General features: G+C 36.2%; 1 protein-coding gene across 6 annotated transcripts in view; it reads right to left on the bottom strand.

The window, feature by feature from the left end:
* Positions 1 to 27,488, bottom strand: part of LOC150101808 (adenosylhomocysteinase-like 1) — a 328,595-nt gene that overhangs the window by 78,989 nt on the left and 222,118 nt on the right. For all 6 annotated transcript variants that reach the window (XM_090400531.1, XM_090400532.1, XM_090400535.1 and 3 more), the window contains 2 exons: positions 27,245 to 27,291; positions 5,523 to 5,586 (listed from right to left, as the gene is read on the bottom strand). In XM_090400531.1, the coding sequence (XP_090256657.1) occupies positions 5,523 to 5,586; positions 27,245 to 27,291 (111 nt within the window). The remainder of the gene's footprint in view (positions 1 to 5,522; positions 5,587 to 27,244; positions 27,292 to 27,488) is intronic.

Here is a 27,488-nt window from a genome sequence, read left to right as displayed (position 1 = left end):
AGTGCCTTAGACGATAGAAATATAAGATCTGATAATGTTGGAGTCTTGACAAGTAACAGACTGATTTGGAGGAAAATTGTAGATAGGAAGTTAGTAATGATGTAATTTTTTCATGTAGTACTGTCATATCCTGTACACCCCTTGAGGGTACATGGCAGGAATTTGATGATGATGATGATGAAACATTGGAGTCCTGACAGATTCATTTGGAGGAAAATTGGTGATAGGAAGTTAGTTAATGGTGTAACTTTTTCATGTAGTACTATCATAATTATCTTGTACACCTGCTGAGGGTACATATCAGGAATTTGATGATGAGAATTTTAATATATTTTTAAATCTTGTTTGGTTATTGTGGCTAACAATCCATTTTTAAAAAAAAAATAACTTTTTAAATAATTTAATTTCTAACCTAATGATGCATTAATAACTTGTGAAACCCTGATTTACAAACAATTAAAAAATAACTGGTCAATTTTTACTGAAAATAGCATTGAAAAAAACTTGCTCACTATAGTCTCATAGCATTAATGCTACAAGAAATTCAATATAGTAAAGTTTGCAGTATAACACTATTTCTTTTGTTCCCTATCAATTCATCACAGTGAGAATTGACCATATCTTGGAAATAATTACACCATATGGAAGTGCTACATAATCCAAATATGTTAAATATTACTTGCTTGAATTAAAAAAAAAAATCGCCATAAAAAAATAAAGCAAAAGAAATTGCACAAATCACAAAAATCCATATCATATATCCATATTCACTTCAACAGTCAAAGCATAAACACAAATATAAAAGATGTTCAAAATATTCTCAAGAAATACTATTCCTGTCTACTATTCAAGACATCATTTAACAACACTTATGCCAAGTATTCACAAAGAGAAAAATTCAGCATAGTGCAAGTGGCTTAACCAGTAGCCTCATTTTCAGATGCAGATGTCCCAAAACATGTAACAAACAACCATCAACAAATCCTAATCTGATGTTGAAAGTGCTAAATGCAAAAAACTCACTTCACTGCCACAATAACAACTAAAGATCTGTGTGTGTGTTGAGGCTTAAGTGCTGTGAGGACATGTCGGAGGCTTAATGGATTGTATACAGCACTAGGAAAGGATTGAAAACAGATTTTAATACTTCCTACATTTCGTCTCAGTCACTGAGACATCTTCAGGGATTACAAAAACTAATGTAACATATACACAAATGCCACACAAAACTAAGAATGAGATCTCCAGTCTATCTCTTTGGGACCATCTCCTTTTCGAACTCTGACAAATTTGTTTGTTCCAGCTGCGACAGTCAGAGTCCTAGGACAGAAGAATTCTTGCTCAGAGAAACTTTCCCAGAGTTCTAACAGCTACCTAAATTCGTTAAATATATATAGCATCTGTAGAGATCTCAGTTTGCAGTCACGGCCTTATCCTTTCTAATTATTCTATACCTTCCCCTTATGCATAGGTTCAAACTTTTATGAGTGGTAAATTAGTCTCATGCTCAAACAAAACTCAGGCTTACATAGTAAAACATGTTTATTAAAGATCTAATGAGTTTACAATTAGGTTTAAACATATCAAAAGCTTATCACAATACCTATATTAAATCTACTGACAATCATAAATGAACACTAGTTAATGAACATATAACTCATATCCTCTGGTCAATTAAAACACACTTAGTATTGGAAAATACAAGTTTACAATTTTAACTTCAAATGGTAACACAGACCACACCACATTAATTAGGTCCCACACAAGAACTTAAGTCCTCCGATTACCAGTCCAATGGAGCTAACAAGTTACAGTGCATGTAAGTCATCCAAAAAGTTCTTTAGGCAATTGTTCATTTTTCTTCCAACTAGAAATTGATTCACCCTTTTCCTCTAATGCTAATTGTTAATAAAATAAGAGAATTCTGTACATTACCACCGCCGCATGAGGTTACCATGTCCCTCTTTGTCCGTCCTTTACTGTTAGATACTTTACTGCTTCAGTGGGTTGCGTCCACATGGAGGTCACTTCGCTCATCTCATACAACCATTTCTGCACTCTGCTGGGCAAATGCTCATCTCTCTGGTCACTATCGTCAGACTGCCCGTCTCCCTGGAGGAACTTTCTGTTGTCTCATTCCAGTAGCACTTCTATCAATGGCCTGAGTCAGTGGATGCAGTCATCTCGTGTACAGCTCACCCGATACTCGCCAGTCAACAACGGGGAGAAACTTGCCATCCGAAGTCGTAGAATTCCCTTCCACTGGTCAGTATTTTGGTCCGAATAAAAACAGGAACAGGAAAAAAAAGGGGGTTAAAATCCACGCAAACCCATATCTGTTATCCCTTGTTACGCCCTCTTTTTTGTTGCAGAAGTTTTCTCATGCCGCCTTCCTATTGGTCCTTAAGTTGTTTAGTCACAACACTTCTCCTCAAGAGCACTCTTTTTGGAGAACACAGTTCAATTCGCTTTCCATGAATGCCTTCGCTTTGGGCATTACGCTTATCGTGGGTAACTCGCACGCAACCTTTGGACTTTTGTTTGCATTGACATACATTTTGCACAGAGTATTTTTTTTCTTACTAGTGATTTCAAACAACAATAATTCTATCTAGACAGACAAATTCCTCCTTTTTTGTACTTCATTTTAAGGTAATTCAATTATGTTCTCTATTAACAATTTGTTTCTTTACTAACAGCAAAAGTATTTCTTGGTTATTATTGTATTCTTGTTAAATCTTGAATGAACGATCCTTTTGATGAAAAGATCCTTATTCAAGATCTAACACAACCGTATTTATTTAGATTTGGTTGATTCCTGACAGCTGCTGCAGATTCTAGAAATAAAAAAAAGACTATTTTTATAATCTGCATTAGCTGTCAGGAATCAACCAAATCTAAATAAATACGGTTGCATGAAACTTCCGAAGATTTGGGAAACATTAATCATCAGAGATCCCACCTTACTAGGACACCTACAACCACCCATAGAGGCACACTATCTAGATACGACTCTAGAGTCACCCACGTGGTTGGCTTAGTATTGTGTGGTATTTGTGTATATGTTACATTAGTTTTTGTAATCCCTGAAGATGTCTCAGTGACAGATGAAATATAGGAAGTATTAAAATCTGTTTTAATTCTTTTTGAGTGCTGTGTACAATCCATTAAGCCTCCAACATGAACAACTAAAGATAATGCTGATCCCCTTGCATCATTTGTCTCCTCCTTCAGAAAATGCTAAGAAAAATTGTGGAAGGGAAACTTTGAGAAGAACAGACTAGATTTGAGCCAAATAGATGTTGACAAAATAAGATTTTCACTTTAAGACATACTTGATGGGAATATACAAGGATCGGTATTCAAGTTTTGTATAGCTGGAAAAGGCACATGACAAGGTGTCAAGGAAAAAAGTTATTCAAAATGTTACAATTATAGGATATAAATCATCATCATCTATTAAGGATTTAGGCCTAATGTGGCCTTAGAAGTCATTGTTGAATCTTTTAAGAGGACGTCCTGGTTTTCTTTTTCCTAATGGCTTGTACTTTAAGGCTTGTTTTGGTAATCTTTCTATTTTCATTCTTTGAACGTGTTCCATCCATTTATGTTTATATTTTTTAATTTTTTCTATTACTGATTTTTGGTTTAATTCTTTTATAATTTCTTCGTTTCTTTTGTGATCAAATAGAGTATACTTCGCAGTTTTTCTCATAAACTTCATTTCTGCTGTTATTAATCTTTGTCTTTGTTTTTTTGTCCAGATTTCACTTCCATACAAGTAGAGCTAATGTATTATATACTTTAAGTCTGGTTTGTTTTTGAACTAGGTTTGGTTTAAATATAGAGTTAATTAGTGTTCGTGTGTAGAGGCTTAAGTGCTGTGAGGACATCATGTTAGAGGCTTAATGGATTGTATACAGCACTCAGAAAGGATTAAAAACAGAATTTAATTCTTCCTATATTTCGTCTCAGTCAATGAGAAATCTTCAGGGATTACAAAAAAACTAATGTAACATAAAAACAAATAACAAACAATACTAAGCACAACCACGTGGGTGACACTAAAGGCCTATCTAGGTGGAGCGCCCTCTAAGGGCAGTTGTAGGTGGCCTGGAATGCAAAGTGGGACCTCTGGTGATAAGCGTTTCCCAAATCTTAGGAAGCTTAATGCAACTATATTTGTTAAGATTTGGTTGATTTCTGAAAGCTGCTGCTGCTGATTCTAAGAATAGTCTTTCTCTTTGAATTTGCTGTGGTGGAGCATGGTGGTTTTTTTCCATGAGATCCTGTGGGTTGTATCCAAGACATGATCAGCCAGGCCTGACTGACCATAGTCATGGTTGCAGATGTATGACTTATGTTCCTCCAGGCAGATAGTAGCTGATCTGCCTGTCTGTCCAAAGTATGCCAGTTTACAGGAACAGGGTACTTTATAGACTCCAGGCACTGAGAAAAGAGAGAGCTGATCTTTTGTAGAGCGGATAAGGGTAGCACGTTTGCGGTGGGGCTTAAATATGTATAGGTTGTACTTTAAAATCTTGGCTATTTTTTCAGATGTGCCACAGATGTAGGGTATGGCGACGGCATTTCTAAACTCTTTCTGACGAGAAGACCGGAGAATTGGGGAGAAACTGATTATTTTTTTGATACTGTGATCGCTGCAGTCATTGGAGAAGAAAGTGTTGTGTATGTGGTCAAGTTCAGTAGTAAGGGCAGTTCCACTGGAACAAAGATTGTGGGCTCTCTCAGTAAGAGTTTTAAGAATGGCATATTGTTGAGCAGGTGGGAGAGTTTGTGAATGTATCTGCCTGTGTGCGTGAGTTTTCTATATACAGCGAAGGAAAGTGTACCGTTAGAAAGGAGTGTAACTAAGGTGTCTAGGAAGGGTAAACGGCTGTTCTTTTCCCTTTCTATCGTAAACTGGATTTTTGGATACAGGCTGTTTGAGGTGACTGAGGAAGGAGTAATGTGTCTGGGCCATGAGGCCAAACAGAGAACATGTCATCAGCATATCTTGGCCAGAATTTGGTGGCATATTGTTCATAGGAATTTAGTAATGATGTAACTTTTTCATGATAGTCTGTACGTTCCCAACAGTGCTTATCACGAATTTGATGATAATGAAATATTGACTTTTTACAATTCTAGTAAGTAACAATTTACACATAATTTGATTGCTTGAAAAGCAAATTACATGTATAAACCACTGATTACAAAAATTCATTATTTCAATAAATCAAGATTTCATTATTGCTTGACACAAATGTCATTTTAAATACCTGTGAGTCAGGATACATGTTATTTTAATCTTGTATTGTATAACTAGTGGTGGTCAGAAATGTACTTTAAGTGGTACTCTTGAAAATCAATGTCTGATATGTGAAGTATTTCTTTCAAATATTTTGTCCAGCTCTGTATATAATGAATTTTTACAAAAATGTCAAATGATAAAACAGAATAAACTGTAAAAAATTCTACTTTTTAATAATAAATAAATGAATTCTCATGATTTATCTCACCTCACCATATCCACATACAAGGACTTGCTTTCCACCAAACATGGTATCTGTTGTACGCTTAAGTCTATAAATCAAAAATTTAGGTAGTTACTTTTATCAGCATTTTACACATAACCACCACTTAAATATTTATCTGTTTCATTAAGCCACTACTGCTTAATGAAACGGATACTTCATGGTATTTACCACAAAGTATTAAACTATATTTGTTTAAAAAATACATGAAATAACTTACCTTAATATCACCAATTTATAAGTGTGACAAATTATTATTAAAGTTGTTAAAATTACACAAGATCTATTCAAATGTTGGTGTGGGTATATATTTTGAAGTGAAGAATATACCTTATCATTTTTAGGCAAGTTAAACATACAACAGCAGTCACTATAGCCTCTGTGGTTAGCATATGAAGCTAAATGTGTTTTCTCTCATTACGATTTTTATCATGTGTGAAAGTTTAGAACAATGCATATATTAAATTGTTTTAAAATTAACAAAAATGCTAGAGAAACATGATTTATTGAAAACAGCATATGGAGATAGTGCTATGGAGCATATACATGCGAGTGCTTCTATCAAATTGAAGAGGAAGAACCTCAATCAAAAATGATCCATGCTCCTACAGCCAGTTTTGTCAAGATATGACAAAACTATGGAGAAAAAAAAATGTACAACTTAATTTTAAGTGATCTATAATTAACTGTATAATTATAATTAAAAGAAGGTGTTGGGTTTTTGATGCACAAATCATCACGAAATTCTGTCATGGAATTCAACCCTATCAATAGCAGAATTGCTCTAGTCCGCCCGAGAGGAAAACCACTCAATATCACCATCATACAGGTCTATGCCCCAACCACAGATCACGAGGACTTCGAAGTAGAGAAGTTTTATGGTCAACTTAATGCAACAATCACCAGAGTGAATAGAAAAGCCCTTATGATTGTACAGGGCGATTGGAATGCCAAAAGTGGAACAGACATCAGCAAGGATTACCTCCCATTTGTCAGACCGTATGGCTATGGGGAGACAAACGAAAGAGGTTTTGAATTGATCAATTTTGCCTCACAAAATGAACTTACCATTACTAACAATCTATTTCCTCATAAACCTTCCAGAAGATGGACATGGACTTCCCCTGATGGTAAAACACACAACCAAATTGACTTTATCCTTGTAAGCACAAGATTTAAAAACTCCATCAACCTCACAAGAACCAGATCATTTCCTGGAGCAGACATTGGCAGCGACCACAATATGGTCATTGCAACTGTGAATATGAAAATGAGGGAAAGATTACCTATAAAATCAACTCATAAAAGATATAATATAGAAAAATTAAAAGATCCCCAAATAAATACACTATATAAATACAAATTAAAACAAATTTTTGACACAGGCTTCAAGAAACATAATAGTATCGAATCTAAAACCAAATACTTCTCACAAAAGATAACTGAGACAGCTGAAGAAATCCTTGTATACAAAAGGAAAATAAATAAACCATCGATAACCAAAAATATTTTGGACCTATGCGACAAAAGAAGATATTTGAAATCTCATATTAATAGTGGTGATAATAGAGAACAGTATAAAAATATTACTAAGATTATTAAAAAAGAAATCAAACATGCTAGAAACTTATGGATATTGGATGAATGCAAAAATATAGAAGAGGACTTAAATAAAAATAATTCTAAAAGTGCTTTTCAAATTATCAATAAGTTAACCAAACCTTTTACTGCAATTAATTGGAGCATAGAAGATGAAGATGGAACTGCTATCATGGATAACCAGAAAATAATTGATAGATGGAAATGTTACACAACCAAGCTTTTTCAAAAGGACCCTCAACTGACCGATGATATTTTGGACGGAATTTTTCCAGGAGGTTTGGAGTAAGGAGATTACCCGATACTAAAAGAAGAAGTTATTGCAGCAGTTAGCTCCTCAAAAATTGGAAAATCACCGGGAAGTGATGGTGTCACAGTGGAACTGATACGCGAAGGAGGTGACATCATCATAGACACCTTGCTAAATATATTCCAGGACGTATGGAACACAGAGACTTGGTCTTCTGATTGGCAGACTTCTGTCCTTGTACCTATCCCTAAAAAGGGAAACAGCAATAAATGTAGCAACTATAGAACAATAAGTCTTATTAGTCATCCAAGCAAAATCCTGTTAAAAATACTTAGAATCGAAAAGAAAATAGAAAGCAGACTATCAGATGAACAAGCAGGTTTCCGGAAGTCCAGAAGTACAATCGATCATATTTTTACAATACACATACTAGGCAAAAAATACATAGAACATAACAAAATAATCTGTCACAACTTCTTAGACCTTCAAAAAGCTTTTGACTCAATATAGCACGAGGCATTATGGAAAATTTCAGAACATTATGGTATTGACAACAAAATCATTAGGATTATTAAATCTCTTTATTCCTCACCTGATATGAGAATTGAAATTAAAAATTAATATTTTCTAAAAATTAATTAATAATACAGCAGTGAACCGTTCCGGGCAGAACAGGGGGTAAGACAGGGATGCATCTTGTCCCCTCTTCTTTTTAATTGTTTTCTGGAATATGTCATAGATGAAGCTCTTTATGAATTTGACACCGGAATAGTAGTTGGTGGACTAAGAATAAATAACTTGCGTTTCGCTGACGATATCGATCTTCCGGCAGAAAATGAAGAAGAATTACAAGAGATAACCAGCTGCGTTTTCAGAACATTAAAAAAATATGAATTATACATAAACCTACAAAAAACAAAAACAATGATAACTTCAAAATCAGACATTGAATTCTTAAAAATACAAATTGGCAATACGCAAATTGAGAATGTAAAGAAGTTCACTTATCAAGGAAGCACGTTGAGTCAAGATGGTCGTTCAAAAACGACATTAAATACTGAATTGCTAAGGCAACCGTGGCCCTACAGAAGTTAAAACCATTGTGAGGAGATAACAGAATAACAATCACAACCAGACTAAATTGACACCTTGGTGAATTCTGTCCTCTTGTATGGTTGTGAGGCCTGGACTTTATTGAAGGAAGATGAGAGGAGACTCCTGTCTTTCGAAATGAAAACTTACAGAAGACTTCTCTATAGACTCCCATCTATAGAGAATTCCCTATACCACTCACAAAACCAATGAAAATATCCAAAAACTGATTGGCTCAATAGATGGGAGAAAAAGGGAAAATATTCTGACAGTCATCAGAAGAAGACAGATGAAATGGTTCGGACATGTGGAGAGGGCTAATGGCATTCCAAAGCAAGCACTATAAGGAATCGTTCCAGGATCAAGGGTTAGGGGCCGACCTTGATTAAAATGGACTGATAACATCAAAAAATGGACAAATTCCTCCCTTTCTCAACTGACATCAAGAACAAGAGACCGAGATGATTGGAGGAGGCTAGCAAAGAGTATCACCTACTAGCCATGAATGACCCAACGGTTCATTTAGGACTATGGGAGAAGATAATTAACTGTACTTGAAACAGCAAAGATACTGAAATTTCTCTAGTTATGTGACTCAATTTTAATCAAAGGTCTGAACATGAAATCAGTTTCAGCAAAGTTTGTGTTGTATTTACTTAACAGATGAGTAAGTAGATTATCTTTCATTAATGGCTTCTGAATTTCTTTAAAGTAAACATTTAATAACAAATATTTCCCATATTTGGCCCTGTGCAATGTTTTATGTTGAGACTCAAAAAATATTGAAAGGTCTCAGATTTGAGGTCATTAACAATAATTTCAACATATATAAATCTTCAAAGCTACTGACATTATGGGCTTTTGATATAGTCACACTAATGTACCCCTAAAAAAAACCACAGAACTCATTCAGACTCTTCCCCCTCCCAACACACACACACATAGCAGCCTTATTCACTTTTACCATGCATGGCTATTTTACTTGGTAGCAAAAAACCTCTTATCAGTTCTAATCCTTTCATGTAACATTCTGAAAATCCCACCATAAATTGCATCTCTCTTAAATCCATAATATGGTAATTCTACGTTGATGTGTTCTCCATTTGGCCACATGGATGGTGGACGCTGGAAATGTTTTAAGCATACCTCAACAGCCAACATCTGAGGATCTGTTGAAAAAGGAGAATAACTTCCTTAACATTGTCACCTAATTACCCAACTGATTATCCTTTTCTGTCTACAGAAAATATACCCATACTAGACACATTCATTATTTATCACATCATCATTCCTCCCAGCAGTATAGTATTATCAAATATCTTAGCATATAGAGCTAGAACCATCTGCACTGATCAAACTAGTCGCTCCATCAAAATCAATCACATTCATGACATGTTTTTAACCAACAGCTTCCCCACCTTTCACAATCAACAGAGCTGTCTGCCTATTCCTCAATGTCCAGAACACACAAAAAAAACTGCCATTCTCTACATTCAGGGTACCTCGGAAAAAATTTTACATCTTCTTAGACTGTATAACAACACAGACTTAAGTCATACCAAAAATTAGCTACCTTATCCACTCACCAAAAGATTCTATCTATCAACTAGTTCAATGTTTTTCAAACTGCAGGTTGGGACATGTTAGTGGGCTATAATATCAGTTTAGCAGGTCAAGACCAATTTTTTAAAATATAATAGAAAATGTCAGAGTATATAACAGATTTTGAAGCTTCAATATGTTCACACTGAGTAGCATAGTATCCTGCATTTCCCTTAAAGAGGGAACTTGCTTGACAGTATATTATGTCCCTTCCATGCTGAGTGGGCACATTTTTACAAAGTTCTAAATATATACAGACATCATGTTGATGGTAAAATGGAGTATTAACAGCACTAAAAAAAGGATTAAAAACTATTTTAATTCTTCCAATATTTCATCTGTCAGGGAGTATAAACTAACACTTGTAACACACACTACTAAATGAAACACATGAATATGACCCTAAAGTCCTATCTAGGTGGGATGCCCTGCATGGGTATTTGTAGGTGGCCTGGGTTGTAAATTGAAATCTGAGGATTAAAGTTTCCCAAATTTTGAAAAGTTTCTTGCATCTGTATTTTTTTTAAATTTGGTTGATTTCTGAGTACAGCTGCAGATTCCAAAAACAATCTTTCTTTTTTATATTTACTGTGATGGAGCATGGTGGTTTTTTCCACAGAAGATCCTGTGAGTGGCATCCAATAGAGGGATCTGCCGAAAATTAAATTTTTAAAAGAAATAACCATATCAAAAAGTATAATAGTCTGTGCAATTCTAAATTGCTGATACAAATTCAATTTCTCTACACCATAGTGTTGTACTACTCTATAATTTGAATCTGTCTTCAGAAAGGCTCAACAAATATGCCATCAGCAACCCAAGCCTCAGCCACAATTTTGCCACAGCACTGCAGGAAGTGGCAGTGCTAGACTTAATACAACATAAAATGCAGAATCTGTTACTTATCTGCCAAAATAGCCAACAACATTACACTTGATGTCGCCAAGATTCTATCTAAGTCTTTGCCTCCAAAAAGTAATCTACTTCTGGCCAACTTGCTGCTCTCAGAAGGCTACAAAAAGACAACAGTATTGTTATCACCAGAATGGATAGGGATAATGCCACAGCTGTCCATAATCCAATGAATACAATCATAAAATGGATATTATTCTCCGAGACTGCTCTACCTACATCCCACTAGATTATGTTCCTGCCAAAGGACAAGTTAAAAACCTAAAAAAAAAAGCCTACTTGAAGTATTTTCCTGGCATCTCTGCTAACCTAACAGAAACTCAAACCCTTTGATTTTCATACTCACTAGATATATAATTTACCTAAAATCTATAGCCTCAATTCTCCCCCCCCCCCCACCAAGACCTATAATAGATGACAATGATATCCCAGACTGCAAATTATTAAAACAGCTAGCAAACTCTAACTAACCCCCTCCCCAACTCACTGCTCATACTATATTCTATATAAAAAAACTACCCATTTTAAACAACAATTGAAAATCTAACTTTAAATAATACTGATATATATGTGTAAGCTTTGACATCACCTCACTGTTTACAAATATTCCTTTGAATGACTTTGACACTCTTAAAATTTTTTTTCCTTCTGATATATCTTTTCCTTTGCCATCAATTCTGGATATTTTTTTTCTTTTTTTGAGTAACATTAAAATAGATATACAGAACTGCTATCAGATCCCCCCCCCCAGTTGCCAATTTTTACATGGAAAATTATGAAAAATGAGCCATGGAATCCCAGATGAAATGCCACTTCCAAAGGCTGAGAAGCAAAATGTGTGGTATCTTACTGGGTTTTTAATGGACCAATGAATTGAATGATAAATTATGCCAACAAGTTTCATCAACTGGGCTGTTTGGCTTCTTCAGGGAATAAAAAATGGTAAAGACAACTCAAATTCGCTAGTACATAGAACAAATGCATACAATATAACAAATTAAAAAGACACGTAACATCATAGGCATTGAGCGTGTGTTTCATTAGCTATTGTTGTATGTGCACGTTCTGTAGTTTGCAGCGAAATTAAATTCTGGCAAACTTAGTGATCTTATTAGGGTTTTCCATGTCAGGCAGGATCATTCCTTTATTTCTGTTTAGGCTGCTTTCAGAATGAAGAACCACTGTGGCTTCCTTGAAATTGAGACACCGGAAATCTTCTAGATAAGGCATGGAACTTTTGTCCCGTTCAATGGTGTGGCTTGTGTTGAAGAAGTGGGGGGCTAATCTGGAGCTATCTATTCTGTTGTTTTTAACATCCCTTACATGTTCCTTTTTTCTTATTTCAAGACTTTTTGATGTCTCACCTATGTAGTTTAAACCACAAGAGCAAGGGATGTTGTATATTTGAAGAAGGCATTGCTGTCTTTTGGTGACCTTAATATGTTTCGGATCATCTTGATCAGTTTGAAAGTTACTCTAATTTCAAAAGGTTCGAAGACTGTTGCAATCCTTTTTGACACTGTTCCTGCATAAGGGATGGCAATTGAGGATTTACATCGAGTCTTGGTAGATTGTTGTGGGGGATGCTATGAAGTATCTTTTTAATTAAATTTCTTGGATAACCGTTGTTTACCACGGTCTGATATATGAGTTAATTCGTCCTGGAGGTCTTTTTCTTCTGATATGATGCTGGTGGCTCTATTTTTGAGCATGTGTATGATGCTAAGTTTTTGAGAAATGTGGTGAGTGGACGAGAAGTGAAGATAACATCCAGCATGGGTTGGTTTATGGTAGACTTTAAGGTTGATATGCCCATCTGCTTGTTTTTTTGATTTGGGCATCTAAAAATGGGTTGTCTATTCTTCTCAAGTTCCAAGGCGAATTTGATTTTCTGATGGAAGGAATTTCTTTGTTAGAAAGTCAAAAAAAAGCACTGTTTTAGTGTTTCTCTAAATTATAAAAACGTCAACATACCTCCACCATACTAATGGCTTAGGGTCTAATTGGGAAAGGATGTCATTTTCTAGTTTCTCCATGAATAGATCTGCACATGGAGGAGATAGGGGTCTGCCCATAGCCAAGCCAGTTAATTGTTCGTATATAGTGCCGTTCCATTTAAAGAAGTTTGATTTGAGGCAATGACTGAAGAGGTTAGCAGTATCTTGAGGATACAGATTGTGTAAAGTGTTGATAACTTCTTCTACGAGTATGTTGGTGAATAAAGATACCACGTCCAGGCTGGCAAGAATATCTGTTTCAAAAATAGAGATGTTTTTCAATTTAGCAATGAGGTGCTTTGAATTCTTTATGTAAGTATCAGAGTTTCGAATATGATCGAATATGAGATGGGCAAGGTGTTTAGATAGTAGATAGGCTGGAGAATTTCTTCCATCCACTATGGGGTATAGAGGGACTCCACTTTTGTGAAATTTAGGAGAACTGTATAATTGTAGTGTCACCAGGTCCAACGATTTCGATCTCCGTTGGTAGATTGAAATATTAGATTCAGACCCTACATGGAAAACCCACGAGGTCACAAATAATTTATTACAAAATATGAACAGTTGGTCTACAGATCTTCAATCTCCGTTGTAGATCTGTAGACAAAACTGTTCATATTTCATAATAAATTATTTGTGACCTCGGGGTTTTTCTATGTATGGTTTGAATCTAACATCCGATAAGTTGATGTATCTGAGAGTAACTCTGTGATCTTAGCTGTGTAGTCTTTGGTGTTAAGGGAAACTGTCGAGTTTCCTTTGTCTGCCTTTAAACTTATGATTTGTTTGTCCTTCAATTTGGAGAGAGCTCTCTTTTATTTTTCTGAAGGTGTTATATTTTGGTTTGGTGGTCTTGACGATGAAATGATAACAGCACTCTTTAATTTAAGATCATTGGCTATTGTTTCAGACAAAGATGAGAGTGCTGTCTCTATGTTGCAAATAATATCAACCTTTGGAATATGGTTAGGAGCGATAGCAGAATTAAATCCTTTTTTGAGTATGCTAACTTTCAATTGTGTTAGGGAATGGTCAGAGAGGTTAAAGATTACTTTGTCCTCAGGAAGGCGGGGTTTAGAGTTTTGACTTCTTTCATATAACGTATTAAATTTTTTAATTTGACTTTTTTTGCTGCTTTTTTCACTAGAAAATGACATCCTTTCCTAATTAGACCCTGAGCCATTAGTTACGTGTCTTTTTAATTTGTTATATTTTATGCGTTTGTTCTACGTACTAGAGAATTTGTGTTGACTTTACTGTTTTGTATGCCCTGAAGAAGCCAAACAGCCCAGTTGGTGAAACTTGTTGGCATAATTTATTAAAAACCCAGTGTAATATTATTCTAAAATTAAGTTAGTGGCCAAAATATACTCACAAAATATCTGATACAGGTCCCATGGGCCCCCAAGATTTTTTGAAAGTAGCGAAGTGCATGTAGCCTACTCTGCCTTCCCGACACAAGTTTAGGGTTCTAATAGCATCACTTACACTTTTTGCTTTATGACAAGGGGCAGAGTCATCCAGAAAAATGCAGTTCATCATTATAGTAAAGTAGTCTCTGAGAGTAGGCAGCAATTGTTCTAAAATATACTTGTGCATTCACTGAACCTTTTTGTGAAATGTAAGCAACCAACACCAGGATATGATATGCAGTCCCAGATCATCTGACTGGCTGAGAATTTGACTTTTGACACCAGAACGTCAGGGTTGAATCTTTCACCTGATCATCTTTGAACTGCATGTCATCGCTCCTTCCTACCATTCCACAAAGTGAAAGAACTTCCGAATGTCTACAATGTAACTGCCTCTCAACAGTTTAAAAGTCTTGATCATATCACCTCTCCTTCTATCCACCAAACTCTGCAGTCCACATTCCCTCAGTCAATCTTCGTAACTAGCATTGTACAGTCTTGAAACCATCTTTGTTATCTGCCTCTGTACCCTTTCCACAGTTAATTTATCCCCTTCAAATCCTGGGGATCAAATTTGAGAACAATAGTCTAAGTATGGTCTGATCAGGGTCTTATACAATGGAATGATAACTCCCCTGCAAGTCAGCATCTTTCTGAGTATTGCAGCAATCAATCCTCTGGGTACCTTTGCAACATGTTCCCTGAATTTCAGTTTTCTATCAATCATCACCCACAGATCTCTTGTCTCCCCTACTTCCTCCAGTATAGCTCCTCCAATCGAGTATGCTTTCTCTCATCGATGAATCCCAAACTTCAAGACTTTACATTTTGCTGCATTAAACTGATATTCCATTCATTTACCCATCTGTCTAGTTTATTCAAATCCTCTTGCAGGGCTGCCACATTTGCACTATTACTGATAACCCTTCCCTGCTTCACATCATCTGCAAATAACTGAATATCCCCTTGCAATCCATTGACATAAAGGTTGAACAATACAGGTCCCAGTACTGAGCCCTTTGCAACCCCACTTGTAAACTTATACTTCCTTGATTCCCCACCATACACAACTCTATGATACCTATCAGACAGCCAATCCTGAATCCATTTGACTAACCCGACATTTAAACTCATCTGCTGCAACTTAAATATCAGCTTATCATGTGGCACCCTTTCAAACGCCTTTGCAAAATCCCACCCAAAAATGGCAGTGTATGCCTTTTCTTCATCAACTGCTCTTGTCACTTTATTATAAAAGGCAATCATGTTACTAAAGCAAGAGCACCCCTTAACAAATCCGTGTTGATTCTCACAGATAACATTACTCTCATCTGCTCAACACTGTATATAGTCCCTCACTAATTTCTCCAAGACTTAACTACTGATGACACACAAACTGGTCTATAATTACACAAGGGCAGTAGCACTTCCAGTCTGCTACTGCCCTTGTGCAGCGGCACAATCTTACCTTTCCCAGAGCCAGACTTATATTGAAGAGCCAGATCAACAAAGCTGTCAGTTCTTTAGCACATTCTCTCAAAACCTGTCGTTCAACACCATCCAGTCTCACAGACTTACTGTTATCCAGAGTACTCAGTATTTGGAACAAACTCTCCTCTTGCACCTCCAAACCCTGAACTTGCCCTATCCCTCTAGTATTAAAACCTTCTCCAGGATGAAATACTCCAATAAATTGTTCACTATATCCTCTGTATCAGTCACTCTATTCCCATTTTTATCCCACAATGTCATTCTTCCACAATCATTTCTACTCCGACTGGACACATAGCTAAAAATTCCCTAGGATTTTCTTTGGATCTTAATGCCGATCTCTTCTCATATTCCAGTTTTGCCTTCCTCACCATACTAGTCACTCTCCTAGCTTGCATCTTATATTCTTCATGTATCTGCCCTCCACCCCTCTCCTTATATCTCTTCCATAATCTCTTTTTCAACTTGTTTGATATTGTTTGTCATCTACTTTATACAAAATTGTGTCCACTTCTTCACTTATGGAATACAGCTTACTATTGCTGCTAACAAATATTCTATCACAATTTCCCAAGCTCTAATGATATCCTGGCCTTCCAATTCTGCCCTCCACAGAACTATCTCTAGTTGATATCTAAGATTATTATAATTCCACATACATTCCCTTTTCTTTGATACACCTGCATGTCTATTCCTCTTCCAAGTCAAAACCACATGGTCAATCTCTCCAACTGGTGGGAGAGATGTCATCTCACTTATTATCAGCTCTTCTGATGCTATAACCAAATCCAAAACTCTTGAACCTCTTGTTTCCTCTATTACATGTTGCCTAAGACATTTGTCCCTCAAGAATTCTAGAAATTCCATTCCCTTATTACTACATGCATTTTCCTCTTCCCAGCTTATGCTGCTGTAGTTAAAATCTCTCATAACAATCACTCTTCTTGCACTTGCCAAGCTCAACTGCCTAATCATCTCCTGCTCCACACCCTCTGTGCTCCATGGTTTGTAGCAACACCCCACTACATATCTGGTCTTGGCCATTTCTACCTCACATCATATGCTTTCAAAACCATTAGTGTCACTGCCTTCCAAAGCCTCCACTCTTAGAGGACATAAGTCATCACTTATCATAAGCTGTACTCCACCACATTTTCCTTTCCTGTCCTGCTATTCCTATCCCATATCTAGAAAAATGCTGTACCCTTCTACTTCAATTCCTGTTGTTATATTCATCCTCCATCAACCACGTCTCGGAGATCCCAATAGTCTTTGGACAGGCTGATGCTATCGGCACCACCAATTCATCTTCTTTATTTCCAATACTCCTGGCATTAGTATAAAGCATAAAAATGTCACTGCTTTTATACCTATCATTATCCCCTCTCGACCCCACTGGACTCAGTGTTACCTGATGTCATCCCCCCCCATTCCCTCAAGCACCATTCTCACAAGAGGCTGCTCCCCTGTTACCATCCACCCTGGGAATTCTAGTTTCCCTGCATTGACACACTGATTTCTTCAGAAAACAGCAATCTCTCCAGATGCCTTCTTCCTTCCTCATTCAAATGCAAGCGGTCCCTCACATATGGTTCTCTTCTGTCCTCAAATGTCCTCCAAGCATCCACATATTCCACTCTTCTGACATATTCTGGCTATTATGCTATCAGTATTACTGCTCTTCTACTCAGCTTGTCACTATCATACCTGGGCAACATGCACATAATCTTTCCTCTCTGTGTTTTCTTTTGCACAACCTCAAGCAAGAATCTCAGATTTCTCGCCGCCCAATTTACATTGCCTCTCAAGTCATTCGTGCCTACCATCACAATCTTTACAGCCATCCTTTCACCCCTTTTAATTGCCATGTACAATTTACAGTTGTACTATAAATATAATTTTGTCATTAAAATGGTCCTACTGAAACTAAAAACAGATAAATTTTAACCGAGATCCTAAATAACAAACTTTATTAAATTCTAAATGATGCTGGTTAGAATTCATAATTAGGTTTAATGCCACCTATATTTTGTCTTTGTCACTATTGTATCATCAGGGATACAATATTCAAGTCCTATCAGGTATTATTCCCTGTATAGGTACTGCTGGCTATTCGGCAGGAGGCCTAAGAATTAAGGTTTCAAATCTTGAGAAGTTTAATACAGCTACCATCATATTTATTTAGATTAGTTTTTAAATCTGCTGCTTATTCTAAAACAAGCCTTTCAAGTTTATAATTGCTGCAGTGAGGAACAGTCAGATTTTTTTAATCTGATTCTGTGCAAGGTACCCAAGGCCAGCTAGACCTGACTGACCATAATTGAGGTGGTAGACATTTTTTTTTGTCTTCTTGTAGTCTGACCATAATATAAGGTGTAAAAAACAAGGAACCTTGTCAGCACTCTGAATAAAGGGGGGGGGGGGAGGTGAATCCTTAGAATAGCAAATAAATACAGCCAGCGTTAGATGTGGTGTCCAGAAAGTGCAGAGATTTCTTTAACGTTCTGGCTATTTTTCCTAAGGTTCCCCATATATAGGGAATAGTAATAGTACTGCTGTAATCTGTTGAGAGGGATGTGAGAAATGAGAGGAACAATTATTATTTTTTTGATCTTTTTGGCATTGTAGCCATTAGACAGGTAGGTCTAGCAAATAACGGAGGTTGGGACTATCGACAAAGGTTTCAATAACACCATATTGTTGGTGGGGGAGGAATCATGGAGAAGTGGGTATCTACCTGTGTGGATTTTTCTGTGAAATGAAAAAGAAAGGATGCCATAGGGAAAACGTGATTAGAATATCTAGAAAAGGGATGCTATTTTTGTTTTCTTTTTCTCCAGTTCTACAGTGAACTGGATTTTGGGGTGCTGGCTGTTGAGGTAGAGGAAGAAAGAGTAATATGTCTGAGCCATGAAGCAAAATAGAAAATATATCATTAATACTTCTCAGCCAGGTGTCCTTCCAAGTGAAGTAGCCAATATGAATAGCAAAATGATGTTGGGGTGAAAAATATTTTTCAGTACAGTTAAAATATCAGAAAGGGAGATACTATTATTATTACGGGTATCTCCATGGAGTCAGTAGACTCATCGCGGGAGACCCAAACTATCAAAACAATCTCTATCATATCTCTTCTTGAATTCATTTACAAAGAACTCGCAACTGAGTCAGGCAATGCATTCCACTCATTCATCACCCTCCAGGCGAAAAACCTCATTCTCACACCCTTGTTAACCACACCTTTCCTCAACTTTCAGGGATGACCTTTTGTTTTTCCATCAGTATCACACAGCTGAAATATTTCCCCTGCATCAATCTTATAAAAACCTTTTAGTAATTTAAATGTTTCTATCATATCCCCTCTTCTCCACCTATCAACCAACCTCTGTAATCCACAAGCTCTCAATCTATCAATGTAAGGAGCATTTTTTACATTACTCACCAACTTAGTCACTCTCCTCTGAACCCTCTCCACAATCTCCTCATCCCCAAGGAATGCAGGTGACCAGACTTCAGCACAGTAATCCAAATGTGGAAGTATCAATGCCTTATAAAGGGGAATAATAACCTCTTTATCTCTGGATGATAGTGTGTTCTTCAATAACCAAGTAATCCTATGTGCAAATCTTGGACACCTTAGCAATGTGTCGTTTGAACTTCATCTCCACCAACACCCCCAAGTTCCTAACCTCATCAATCTCTTGGAGTACTATTCCATAGCTGTAGGACACATCTTGTAATCTTTTAATCCCCAAAAGCATAACTTCACACTTTTGAACTGACATCCATTACCTTTTGCCCATTTTGCCAGCTTATTTAAATCATCGTGCAAACTCTCAACATCAGCTTGATTTTTTATTGCGCTATCCAACTTCACATCATCTGCAAACAACTGAATTTCCTATATCATTTATGTGCAAATTAAACAATAACGGCCCAAGCACAAAGCCCTGAGGCACACCACTGATCACCTGCCTCATCCTGGACTCTGCTCATCCATATACCACTTTCTGGTGTATGGAGGAGCTATTTGCTTATTCATATCACCAGTTTAGTATCCATCCTCATCTGCTCCAATTTGCACAACAGTATTCCATGGGGTATCCTGTCAAAAGCCTTAGCAAAATCCAGCAGTACAACTGTGTAGTCATTTCCTTTGTCCAACTCAGATGTCATTCTATTAGAAACAGTTCACAAATTGTTAAGGCAAGATCGACCTTCAACAAAACCATGTTGGCCCCTATAGAGTATCATATTCTGATCTACCCATTCTTGAATTCTGTCTTTAACCAACTTTTCCAATACTCGTACCACCACACCCGAGATGGTGATTGATCTGTAATTAACTACCGCAGTCTTAGAGCCACCTTTATGCAAAGGAACGCCTTCCTTCCACTCCCTAGGGCCCATACATACCAGAGTTCAAACTTTAAATAACCAAGTAAGAGGCACTGACAATTCCTTTGCACATTCACACAACAGCCGAGCTGATATTCCATCTAAACCTACAGAAGTGTTTGCATTTAAATTCTGCAATATACTAAGTACCTCTGATTTATTAACTTCAATTCTCACATTAGTTATTGTTACAGGTACAGAGATATCCTCACTTGGGTGATAGACTTTAGAAAGTGATCACTCAGTAACTCTACTATTACATCTGAATTGGTCACCTCAATACCATCAGCACCCACTAAGGTTATCCTTCTAAAGTCATTCTTCCTTTTACTTGGCACATAACAGAAGAACTCTTTGGGATTACCCTTGATCTCCTCAGCTAAGGTCTTCTCATAATCTGATTTAGCTTTTCTTACTATGCTGGTAACCTTCCTAGCTTGAGCCTTGTACTGCTCATGGGTGTACTGATTGCCTTTGTCCTTGTAAATTCTCCATAACATTTTCTTTTTTTTTTTGCAGATCAAGCCTGATACTACTACTCATCCATCTAACGCCTACCTTGTTTGTCTTCCTGACCATTGCAATACATTCTGATATTGCCTTCTTCAGATACCCACTGATTTTATCCCATGCACTGCTAACATCTTTCCCCTGTAATATGTTCTGCCATGAGATGGCTGTAAGCTCACTTCGAAACTTGTTATTAATTGCCTAATCTGTAGTTCCATATATACCCCTTCTTAAGAGAGAAATCCACAAATTTTGCAACCTCTCAAGTCAATACCACATGATTGCTCTCACCAATTGGAGGTAACGAGGATACCTTACTTATGCATATGTCCTCTGAACCAATGACTAGGTCCAACACTCTCACACCACGAGTCCCTTTAGTTATGTGCTGTTTCAAGTAATTATCTCTTAGAAGGTGTATGAATTTCATTTCCTTTTTGCCACGTGATATTTCCTCCTTTCAATTGATATCACCATAATTAAAATCCCCCATAATAATCACTAACCCTGTGGGTATCTGCAAATCAGTGGGTATCTGCAATCATTGCACTAATTTGCTGATGCATGAATTCAATATCACTCCCTGTACCCCGTGGCCTATAGCAGCAACCAACAGTATATTTGGTTGCATTGGTCACTATTTCACACTAGACCGCCTCAAATGAACTGTCATTCACATGGTGGGTACAAAAAGAAAGTAGTATATCAAGAGGATAGACTACTTTCTTTGGCTGCAACTCATCAGCCATCATCAACAGTACTCCTACCCACATTCTGTCTTCTCTATCCTCCCTGAAAATACTGTATCCATCACATTCAATTCCTGTAACCACATCTTCTGCTGACAGCCAAGTTTCACTAATGCCTACAACCTTTGGTGAGATTGCACTGACTAATGCCAAAAATTCTTCCCTCTTATTTTGAATGCTTCTTGCATTAGTATACAAAAATTGCAGATTCCCTTTAATTCTTGTACCAGTTTTAGAACTGAGATACATGTCACTAATATCAGTAGTCCCATGCCGATTTTTATCCACTCTATTCTGCAATTTATTCCACAAATAAGGATCAACAAATATACATTCACTGCATAAGTTTCTCTCTCTTACACTCAACCTTTTCAATTTTAGTTTCCCCACCCAATACTTCAACTTATTCAGAAAACAGTAACTTCTTCAATTACTTGGACCTTCCATGTTCAGATGCAACATCTCATCTCTTGCATACAGCTGTCTTTTGCCTTCAAACACACTCCAGACATCAACAAATTCCAGATCTCTTTTTCTGCACATTCTTGAAATCATATCATTCATTATCATCGCTCCTCTACTTAACTCATAATTGTCAAAACAAGGCAGCAAACACACACTATCCTCCTTCCTTTGACACTTCTTCTTCATGATATCTAATAATGTTCTTAAATCTTTTGCTACCCAATTAATACTACCACTCAGGTCATTTGTACCCACCATAACTAGCATCTTTTCTGCATCATGCCCTCTCTTTATTGCTAAAGTCATTTTCTTTATTGTTCCACCAGCCAAGCATTCCTCAGGCATACCGCTCTCCATACCCTCAATCATAGAATTACCATATATTGTACCACTCATAACTTCATTAAAATCATTTTCTACACTATTCAGCATGAATCTCCCAGTTTCATTACTTTCCCTTAACGCTCTTTTACTTACTCCCTCACTTTCATGACATCTCATTTCTTTTGACTCCCAATCACTCCCATACTATTTATTACTTCATCATTCACCAAAGACTCTCCCTTACTTAATCCTGTTCTAGTTACTTCAGCTAAAGTAATCTCCATAGTACTAATTTCTCTATTCAACATTTAACTCAGTTTTAATTTCCAGAACCTCCTTACTGAGCATTTCCAATTCCTCTTGCAGGAGATGGTCACTTTTCATTTTCACAAACTCCTGCCGAAGCTCCTCTGCTATGGTCCCAACATCTTCCATTCCAAATCGCTCAAGTCTATCCTGACACTTCTCACATATGTCGACGTTTTCATTCTTCTCATTTAACCAAACAGTCCATACATCCTTTACATTCTTCGGCGCATACATATAGCAGTTTCCGCAATGCATTCACTGCGAAAAATCCAAGGCAGAGCTAGACTTTCATATAGAAGTCCTCCGAGACGCTGACGTACATCTCTTGTTGGATGCCATCTTTAGACACTAAAATAGTGCAACAAACAGCAGAGAAAACAATATATATACAACAAAGTTTCAACAACACCACTGAAGGACACTTGTATCCAACTGAAGCAAAACTGCAGCACAATTTGAGACAAAAAGCCACACTATACTTTAATTTAAAAACACTTTTTCTAGCATAACTCAACACGACCACCAAGGTTACTAGCGACACTAGCTCCCCCTCCTAGTGAATAATGAGGTGACATCAAAGCTCACCATATCATTATTATCATCATCAACATCATTATCAAATTCATAATATGTACCCCTAGGTGATAATGTGCAGGATAATTATGATAGTACTACACGAAAAAGTCACATCATTACTAACTTCTGATCAAACATTTTCCTCAGAATTAGTCTGTTATCTGTCAAGACTCTACCATTAAGACACTTTTTACTGTATCAATCCATCTACTTCTTTGTCTTCCTCTGGATCTTTTTTCCTGCCAACCAGGCAAAGAATTGCTAATCTCCAATTCTATTTAAGTGACCATACCATCTCAGATTAGCTATATTAGCACATTCCTGAATGCTAACAATGCCAAATTCTTTCCTAATATCCTCATTTTTGAAGTAATACTGCCATTGATGCCATCTATTTACTCCACTAATCTTTCTCAGAATTCTGAGTGTTATTTCTAACCCAGCTCTAAGATACATAAGTTAAAATTAGTTTGGACACTGTCTTGTATACAGTGTCTTGTTTAATTTAGTGTTTTGACTAATTTCTTTCTTATTCCATATAAATTTATTCGGCTGACTTACTACCATACAGGCTCTACTAATTCTGTTGTCTATTTCCATATTTAATTTACCATCTTCACTAAAAATCGTGCCTAAGTACCTGAAATGTTACTTGTTCTATAGATTCCATTCATCATGCAGTTGATATTTTCATGATCTTTGTTTTTTTATTGCTGATTTTCATGCCAAATTTATTACAACAGTTATTCAGTTTGGTCACAGCATCTTGCAAATTGTGATGGATTTATTTAAGAGTACAACATCATCTGTTTGAAGTAAAGAGCAGACATTAACATCTCCAATTTTGATATCAGGATCAGTACCACTTTCCTTCATGATGTGATCCATATAGATGATGTATATCACAGTAGTGATAATGTATAATTTCAGGTTTTCAATGACTTTTTCTATTTCAAGTATGGATATGTATTACTGATTGCATTCCTGTGGGAGTTTGTCATGTTTTCATTTCTGATTCCTTTTACAGTACTTTTTTCCTCAATTTCTAAGTTTTTTCAATAGCCTCTGAAATATTTTGCCACCTTCCTGATATTTATTTTTATCATTATTATTTAAAAAACTAAATTTTGAATTAAAGATTTGAAATTAATGAATTTTTTTTTTTTTTAAATATAAGATGAATTATGTCCAGTAAGTGAGGTTAGAAGTAGAAATAGGTATGGCTTGAAGTAGAAAAAGCCATCAAAGGCTTGAAATGTGGAATGGCAGCAGGAGTAGATGATATTCGACCACAAATGCTGAAGTATGGTGGTATAAGAGTCTTACAGTGGCTGCACTGCATAGTTCAGAAAGCCTGGACAGAGGGACGAATTCCCGATGATTGGAGTAGAGCTCTCATAGTACCCATATATAAAAAGGGAAATAAAACTGCATGTGAGAATTACAGAGGTATTTCCCTACTGAGTGTTCCTGGCAAAGTCTATGCAAGTATACTTGAGAAATGGTTGAGAAGAATTGTGGAAGAAAAGCTTGGAGAAGAACAAGCTGGATTCAGGCCAAATAGAGGCTGTCAGGATCAGATCTTCACTTTACGACAAATAGTCGAGAAAGCACGGGAATATAACAGAGATCTGTATTTAAGTTTTGTAGATCTGGAAAAGGTATATGAAAAGCCAAGAAAGAAGCTATTCAATACACTGCAGTTATATGGTGTGAAAGAGGGAAATTATATCAAGCAATACTTAGCCTTTATTTGAGTTGTAAGTCAGCAGTTAGAATTGAAGAAAGTACAGGAAGATGGTTTAATGTTAAATCTGGTATCAGACAAGGATGTACATTATCCCCTCTGTTATTATCTATATGGATCACATTATGAAGGAAAGTGATATTAAACATGATATCAAAATTGGAGATGTTAATGTCAGCTCTTTGCTTTATGCAGATGATGTTATATTTCTAAATAAATCCACTACAAGTCTGCAAGATTCTATGACTAAATTAAATAGCTGTTGTAATAGACATGGTATGAAGGTCAGCAATAAAAAGACAAAGCCAATGAAAATAGGCAGAATCATTGAAAATGTCAACTGTGTTGTGAATGGAGAACCTGTGGAACAAGTAAACCATTTCAGCTACTTAGGCACGATTTTTACTGAAGATGGTAAATTAAATATAGAAATAGACAACAGAATCAACAAAGCTGGTATGGTGGGAAGTCAATTGAATAAATTCATATGGAATAAGAGAGAAATTAGTCAGAACACTAAATTAGCTGTATACAAGACAGTGCTCAAACCAGTTTTAACTTATGGATCTGAGAGCTGGGTCAGAAGTAAAACACTTGACCAAAGACTAGAGACCGCAGATATGAGAGTCCTGAGAAAGATTATAGGCGTGAACAGATGGCATCAATGGCAATATCATATTAAAAACGAGGATATTAGGAAAGAACTTGACATTGTCAGCATCCAGGAATGCGTTAACAGAGCTAATCTCAGGTGGTATGGTCACTTAACAGAATGGGCGAGGAAAGATTAGCAAAACAAGTGTTCTCTGCCAGGTTGGCAGCAAAATGACCCAGAGGAAGACCAAGATATAGGCGGATTGATATGGTACAAAGTGCCTTAGACGATAGAAATATAAGATCTCATAAATGTTGGAGTGACAAGTAAGATTTGGAGGAAAATTGTAGATAGGAAGTTAGTAATGATGTAATTTTTTCATGTAGTACTGTCATATCCTGTACACCCCTTGAGGGTACATGGCAGGAATTTGATGATGATGAAGTGAGGTTAGAGATTTACTGTTTGGCTAGCTTAAAGGAGGGAGAGTCAACAGCATCTACTATGGTAGGAGTCGGCAATGCAGCGCCCACGAGCTTCATGGCACCACAGTGAATTTTCAGTGCGCCCTCAGAGAAATTATTGTAAATGCTTTATTTGTGCCTATTAAGACAAGAGACCACTGATCATAAGTAATTTGAGTTGTTGATGTCATCTAGTTATCAATGCGACTGCTCTCACTACCCTTCACACTACTCCTAAATGTTAGAACCTTTTGTTTTTTAGGGTGTGTGTTTGTTGACTTACTCCTGCTATCAGTGCAAATATAAAATATTTTGTTTACAAAGATATTTTTAACCCTTTATAATGGATAAAGGTGAAAGGAAAAGAATGTACTATTTTAATTACGACTGAGAGGAAGAGCATTGTTTTACAAATATTAATAGTAAATGTAACTGTTTTAAGAGCAGGTACTTCAAACTATATGCTTGATTATAAAAAAATTAGCAGATGATGTAAAAGGCCAGGTTTCTCATTAAATCCTATTGAATTTATATTTTTTGTATTCATTTATTTTTTATGGTATTTATATTCATTCACATATGACAAAAATATGTTGTAAAAAGCGAGTTAAATAAAATGTTAAAATCTTAAATCTCATTTTTTCTTAGAAACAACTAATCATAGAATCTAACAAATGAGAGAAAAAATGCCTGTATCATGAGCTCTCCGTAATTTTCAAATTTTATATTGCGCTCTTCACATTAAAAAGGTTGCCGACCTTGTACTATGGAATGGAGAGGGTTGTTACGTATATGGATTTTAGGCAATCTACATATCCAGTGGGTAGTTGAAACTGAAGATTAGAAGTGAAAGAGAGCAAATTGCAAAAAGATGAGAAAGTGTGAAAGGGATAGAGAAGTAAGAGGAAGAGTGGGGAAAACAAGAGAGAGGGAGAGAGAGATTGTATATGATATGATAGTAATGGTCAATACGGATGACCTGAGAGGTAATGTGAATTGTGTAGCAATTGTTTATACTGCAAAGCACTATTAAAAGCATTACTACTATGAAGGTCATAATTTAATTTTGTGTTCATTTGGTGAATTCTTTGCTTAAATTGTAGCATGTATAATGAGTGAAAAGTAGCCTTACATATAATTCATCTCCTTTTTATGATTTGCATTTTTTAATGGAAGGTCATATTTTTAATGAGATAATAAAAAAATACTTACGCATCTAGAACTGATTCTCTACAACTGTATAAGTTGTCAAATTTTGTCTGAAAAAAGAAATGATTACATTGTATGTGTTTATATATAGAATCATTTATAACACCAGATACTCCTTATCAATGAATACTATAGACTATAAGCTGGAAAGAACCTACCATTGTTTGAGCTATCAAAACTGATTAACAAAGTTTGATAGCACTAAATAGTATAATTCATTGAAAATAACATGGTTATGTATATGATT

This window comes from Typopeltis vanoorti, chromosome 11 (assembly GCF_054136105.1).
Source record: "Typopeltis vanoorti isolate ZY-2024b chromosome 11, IOZ_Tvanoo_1.0, whole genome shotgun sequence".
Classification (NCBI taxonomy): Eukaryota; Metazoa; Arthropoda; class Arachnida; order Uropygi; family Thelyphonidae; genus Typopeltis; species Typopeltis vanoorti.
The sequence above is the reverse complement of the archived record's forward strand: the minus strand, read 5'-3'. Positions and strand labels throughout refer to the sequence as shown.